The following is a 6,000-nucleotide window of genomic DNA, read 5'->3' on the forward strand; positions in this document are numbered from 1 at the left end:
ACTTGTGTGCGGGACCAAGAGATGGTTTTGTTTGCAGGAAACTGGCCTTGAAGTACCACCCAGACAAGAACCCCGATAACCCGGAGGCCGCGGAGAAGTTCAAGGAGATCAACAGCGCCCATGCCATCCTGACGGATGCCACGAAGAGAAACATCTACGACAAGTACGGCTCGCTGGGGCTGTACGTGGCCGAGCAGTTCGGGGAGGAGAACGTCAACACCTACTTCGTGCTCTCCAGCTGGTGGGCCAAGGTGAGGGCGCCGGCTCGGGCAGCACCTCGCCCCGCATGAGGCCTGGTCCCGGCGGTCGAGGTGGGAGGGCTGCGGGCAGGGGCCACAGCGCGGGGTCTGCGCTGGGCGGTGACACAGGCATCACTGTGAGTCTGAGGAGACGTAGAGTCGGGAGGCCTCCACGGGACCCTGAGGCGGACATAAAGTCGGGAGGCCTCCACGGGAGCCTGAGGGGATGTAGAGTCGGGGGGACCCTCCTTCCACGGTGCTCTGGGCAGGTCTAGCTCGTCACTGGGCAGGACTCGTCTCAAGCGTCCAGCTGGGGTGCCTTCTGACGTGTGGCGCCTCCAGATCCCGGGGTGGGGCAGCGCTCGGTCACCCTCGCGGGGTAGGCAGGGGTGCCCCGGCCTGGGCCGCACAGCCAGCGCCTGTCCCCCCAGGCCCTGTTCGTCGTCTGCGGGCTCCTCACCTGCTGCTACTGCTGCTGCTGCCTGTGCTGCTGCTTCAACTGCTGCTGCGGGAAGTGCAAGCCTCGGGCGCCCGAGGGCGAGGAACCCGAGTTCTACGTGTCCCCCGAGGACCTGGAGGCTCAGCTGCAGTCCGACGAGCGGGGTGAGTGCCGCCGCCCGGCCCAGTGTGCGCGTGGGGCGCGGCCGGAGCGGGCCCTGAACGTGTGCACCCGTCTCGTCAAACAGGAGGGCACTGACACTGGGCCGGGAGTGTTTGTGGTGGCAGCTGGGCCTGTTGAGGTGTGACGTGGAACCTGGAGGTAACAGCAGATGCAGAGGCTGTCCCCACCGCGAACTGTGGTAGCCGTAGTTACGAGGGACCGAATAGGTGGGGAGGGGCCCAGGGCTGAGGCCATGGAGGAAGGTTGTGTGGGGTGAAGGTCGCAGTAGCCTCTCCCCTCTGAGCGTTTGCCCTGCGACCTCTGACCCCAGTAGAGCCACCAGGCAGCCGAGGTGTCATTCGGGCGGCACCGGGGCTGCTGGCTGGGCCTCATGCCTCGCGCGTGTGCTTGCTTGCAGAGGCCACAGACACGCCAATCGTCATCCAGCCGGCGTCCGCCACAGAGACCACCCAGCTCACGGCCGACTCCCACCCCAGCTACCACACCGACGGGTTCAATTAAGTCCAGGAGGAGCTGTGATTAGAGGATAAGTCAGCACCCGGCCACTCAACCTTAGAATCATGAACTGTAGTCACAGAGATGGGGCAGGCGCTGCCCTGGCCCTGGAGGGGCCGCGCCAGCCTGCCTCTGTGCCCGCCCATCCGTCGACCCCCAACACGTGAAGTGCGTAGCATGCAGTATTTAAAGCAGTTTAGCTACGGTCTTCTTTTTCCGTTGTTTTCCTTTTTTAATAGCATGTGTGGGGTTATGTTCCATGTCTGTCTGTGTTGTGGGCGTCCTGGGGCCACGGACCACATTCACCAGACCGGGAGCTGCCTCGGCTTGGTCAGGTCGTTGCTGTGGGTTGTCGGCCTCGTGGCCGAACGGGCCCTCCGTTCCCCTGTGTTCAGGGGCCTGAGGCAGGCGCTGCCTGGCGGCGGCTGTGGACTCAGCCTCCTGCCTTCTGCTCGCTGACTGTGTGGCCACCGGCAGGGCCTCTGGACTCACCTGCCAGGAGGGAGCTGGGCCTACCCGCCCTGCCAACAGCACTTCCATGGCATCCGTATTGAGGACAGTTTTGTGAGATCTGGTCACCTCGTTTGTTTGGCCTTGTGGCAGGGTGCTTCCCGTTTGGGTTTGTTGTGGACAGCGTAGGAGGCTCTCCTGGTCCTGAGACCATATTCCCTGCCCGTGTCTGACCTGAGGCCCCTGTCCTTCAAGTGTGCCCTCGCCAGGCATGGGAAGGTTCCTGCACTTTCCAATGGCCCCGAGCTGGGTTGACAGGCCCTCCCGGCAGCCTCCACTCTCCCCTTCCCCTCATCTCCTCCACATTCCTTCAGGCCCCCCGGCCTTGTATCTGTGTTTGGACCTCTAAGAACCACAGATGGTAGCAGTGGCCCAATTCATGGGAGGCAAAGGAGCTAAGGGTCCAGGTTGCTGGTGGTGAGGGGCTGCCCGGCCCTCCCCTCTGCGCTTTCCTTTCCTTCGCCTGCTCCCTTTGGCCATTGGGCAGGTGGGTCAGGCAGAGCTGGAGATAGCAGGTTGGCAGAGGAAGGACCAGCTGGACCAAAGGCACACTCTGGGCTAGAGGGTTGGGTCCCCAGGAGGCCCTGGTGCCCCTGGGCTCGGTAGCCAGCAGCCTGACCACGGAAGCCCCTCTCACTGTCTCAGTAGCACCTTTTATGCAGTGTCAGAAGCCAGGCTTGTCTGCGTCCAGGCCTGTCGGTGGTGCCCCTGCTGGAAGGACCTGGAGACCTGGTTGTGGCAGGGTGACTCCCTGCTCGACTTGCACCGGGCACTGGAGACCCACGGTGCCCAAGTGGGCCTAGTTTCTGCAGAACGAACCTCGTGGCTACTGGGCTCCTGAGTGCCCCCTGGGGGCACAGGGAGGGACCGCCCACCTGCTGGTAGGACGCACCAGGACCACTTCCCGAAGCACTGCCTCTGTTCTCCCGCGGCCCTTGTGCTCAGAAAGCCTCTGTGTGGGGGTGCCCGGCCGGCTCGGGTAGGCAGCAGGGCTGTGGGCACTTGTTGGTACCATGTTGTTTTGGTTTTCGCCTGTGAAAGAGACTGTGAAGACAGGCAGTGAGGGGCGGGTGTGCACTGATGCTAACTGAGAGGTGGTCTAAAGCCAGGCCTCGCGAGAGGAAGAAGTCCACAGCTTGACCCGCCCTGAGACGGAGAGGAGGCCAGACAGTCCCAGCACTTCAGCCTGAGGTGCAGGCCCTCGTCAGCTTCCTGCTGTTTCTGGAAGTAACTTAGGAAATGAGTTGTTTCTCCCCAGGATGGCCGAGAGCCAAGGTCAGAGCTTGGGCTTCAGTTGGGAGCCGCCGTGCTGCTGCCTTGTGGCCAGAGGACTCAAGGCCTGTTCCACACGCCAGGGCCCCTGGCCAGGTGTCCGTCAGTCACAGAATCTTACTGGTCGTTTCCTAGAAACGTCAGGCTTCCCTGGAGGCCAGAGTGGGAAGCCCTTCCGAAGGGGCACGTCTGGAATTTTGTTGAGCCCAGTCCCGTGGAATCTCTTAAGAAGCTAAGTGAATCATGGCAGTGATGCTGACAGTCCCCAGGTGACAGCAGTGGCAGGTCGAGGCCGGAGTCCGGGGTCCGGGCAGGTCTGGACCCCCCCCACCACCACACACACACTCTCTTGACCCCGAAGCGTCTCCACTTTGGTGGTCGGGAGGCAGGAGCCCTTTCTAAGTTTCTACCGGATGCACTTCCAGGCCCTCCTCTTGACCGAAGACCCAAGTCCCTGGTCAGTTTCCCTTTTTCCTGTGTGGTCCACCTGTTTGCCTGGTACAGAGTGTTGTCTGAAAGGGCACCCCCATTTGTGTGCTAGGTGGGAACCACCCTCCGTCTGCTGTGGCGGGAACAGGCGCACGTTGGCCCTCACTCTCAGGCTGTACCCTGTGGCCAGAGCTGGGTGCACCACCAGGCACCAGGGGGGTCCAGCCGCTCTGACCACCTGCGGCCTAAGGTGTGGGAGAGGCCTGCGCCACCCAAGGGCAGCTGCTGGTGTGTTGGTGTCAGTCCGCTTGGTGGCGTGGTCTTTTCTTGTCTTCCTTTGGCTTTATTCTGTTTTCAAACTGCTTTAGATATTACCGCTCACACGCGAGCCTTCCTGCTTCTCTAGTCAGTCAAGCAGCCAGCACCGCTGGAACCTGGCGGTGGGAGCGCACTGGGCTTGGTCACGAGGCTGCCTGAGAAGGCCCTGCCGGGACGGTCTTGCACATTCTAACTGTGAGCGGTCTGTTCCAGGGGGGCTTGTGCCTGGGGAGAGCCCGCCGCTGCAGCTGGCGGTCCAGGGAGACGTGCAGCCTCCTCGGCACCTGGTGAGGCCACCAGTGCGTGGGGCGGGCACCGGCACGCAGGCTCTCCCTGGAGGGGCCAGGCTCTGCGTGGGCAGAGCTGGGGGGCCCGTCCGTCCTGCCCTGGCACTCAGCATGGCCTGCCGGGGGCTGCGTGGGGGGTGTGGAAAGTGACCGGTCTCATTCCTTTCTCTGTATTCTGAGCTGTGAGCCCGTGTGACACAAGACTTCCCTGTTTGTTTTGCTGTTTGGTTGTGAATCATCGCCTGTGGAATTGGCAAAAGCTCCTTCTTCCTGTCCTTTCAAGCACGGCTGGCGTCTGAGCTGTGGGTGTGGGCAGTGTGTGTACATATGTGTATATGTATATAGCGCAGCGGGCGTGACTGCTGCTGTCCAGGTGAAACAACAGGTGCAGTGACAGTTGGCTCCAGAACGGCCCCTGGTTTCTTGACAGTCCTGGCAGGAGCGGGTCCCGGCAAGCTCCCCACCAGGTGCTCGGAAGGAAACCGGCCTGTGGTGCGCCTGGAATGGGGGTGGATGGCTGGGCCGGTGCCTGAGCGCGCCATGGCAGCCTCCCCTGCTGGTGTCTGCCTCTCCAGGGTAGGGTGCAGGGCTGCCCAGGTGGTGACTGTCTGGCACAAGGGCCACACCCATCCCTGGGGGCCTCTGCCATGCTCACCTGACCCAGAGGTGTGTCCCCCATGACATTCAGAGGTGGCTGAAAACCCCTCCTTCCCTTGAAACATTATAACCAATTTTCTGAGCATCAGGTACGATCAGTGACAAAGCTACGTTCTAAAGGGGCTTCTGTCCTGACTGCAGATCCACCCTGGAGGGGTCCCCAGGGAGAAAGGGCTGGGCCCGGGGTCCTTCGGGCAGCAGCTCTCGGTTGATTTTGTCCCCCTAGAAAGTGGGACGATGTTCTGAACCAGGAAGGCAGCTTACACTGAATGTACACGTGTGAGAAACCCCAGTGCGGGTGCAGGGACAGCAGCCGTCCGTGCGCTGGTTTCGTCCTGCTGCTGGGACCCGACCTCCGCCCTGAGCCCACGCACACCTGGGGCCGGCTCAGGGCGCGGTGGTCTCCCGTGGTGATCGTCCCTTGTGTCTGGATGTTGACCTGTAATGAAGATGACTTGTAAAATAAATGTTTTCACTGCAGACCAGCTGTGTGTCTCATCAGGGGCCCCCCCGCAATCCTGTTTCGGGGGGTCTTGAGGTCTGGGGGCGGCTGACCCTAGAGGCCCTCCTGAATCCTTTGGGGGGCTGGGACTTAGCTCCCACCTGCCTGGTCCGAGTGTGGACTGGGCCCCTCCCCTTTGGTCTGTTTTCACCTCCATTTTCTAACCGTGACTGGAGGGAAGAAAGCAGCGGGTGAGCTGTGAGAGCCCCAGGCCTCGGGCAGCTGGGAACATGGGCTCGAGTCCTCCTGGGAGGGACATGGCCAGCAAGACAGTGGCCAGCACTGCTGGTTCCACTCTCCCCTCCTGTCCTCCTGCCTTAGCCCCTGGGAACCACCCTACTCGCTTCCTGCCTGCTGCCCATGAGCAGTTTGTCCAGGTGGAGGAGCAGGGCTGCAGCTGGAGCAGCACGCTGGCCTTGGGCCTGCCCTCTGCTGGCAGCACGAAGTCGGGAAGGGGTGACAGCAGAGGGCACCTGGTGTCGGGTGGCCAGCTTCTCTGCCCCTCGGGCAGCTCCGCCCATGTCCAGCTCTGCTCCTGGTTATTCGGAGGCAGGCTTCCCCGGTTGTCCCTCGGCCTGCTCCCCCCTTGGCATCGTTGTGGAGTGTGCTCAGGTCCTCATGCATGGACACTGCTGTTCTGTCTTCCTGGGTCATCTCCAAGCCAGGGCT

General features: G+C 62.3%; 1 protein-coding gene across 2 annotated transcripts in view; it reads left to right on the top strand.

The window, feature by feature from the left end:
* Nucleotides 1-5,309, top strand: part of DNAJC5 (DnaJ heat shock protein family (Hsp40) member C5) — a 30,021-nt gene extending 24,712 nt beyond the window's left edge. The window contains exons 3-6 of one of the 2 annotated variants that reach the window (XR_012061900.1): nt 38-251; nt 671-842; nt 926-999; nt 1,259-5,309. Coding sequence is in view for 1 of the 2 variants with exons in the window: in XM_072944601.1 (XP_072800702.1) it covers nt 38-251; nt 671-842; nt 1,259-1,362 (490 nt within the window). In the remaining variant the exon portion in view is untranslated. The remainder of the gene's footprint in view (nt 1-37; nt 252-670; nt 843-925; nt 1,000-1,258) is intronic. The other variant, XM_072944601.1, reaches the window with a different exon arrangement.
* Nucleotides 5,310-6,000: the final 691 nt, after the last annotated feature.

This window comes from Vicugna pacos, chromosome 19 (assembly GCF_048564905.1).
Source record: "Vicugna pacos chromosome 19, VicPac4, whole genome shotgun sequence".
In the NCBI taxonomy this organism is placed as follows: Eukaryota; Metazoa; Chordata; class Mammalia; order Artiodactyla; family Camelidae; genus Vicugna; species Vicugna pacos.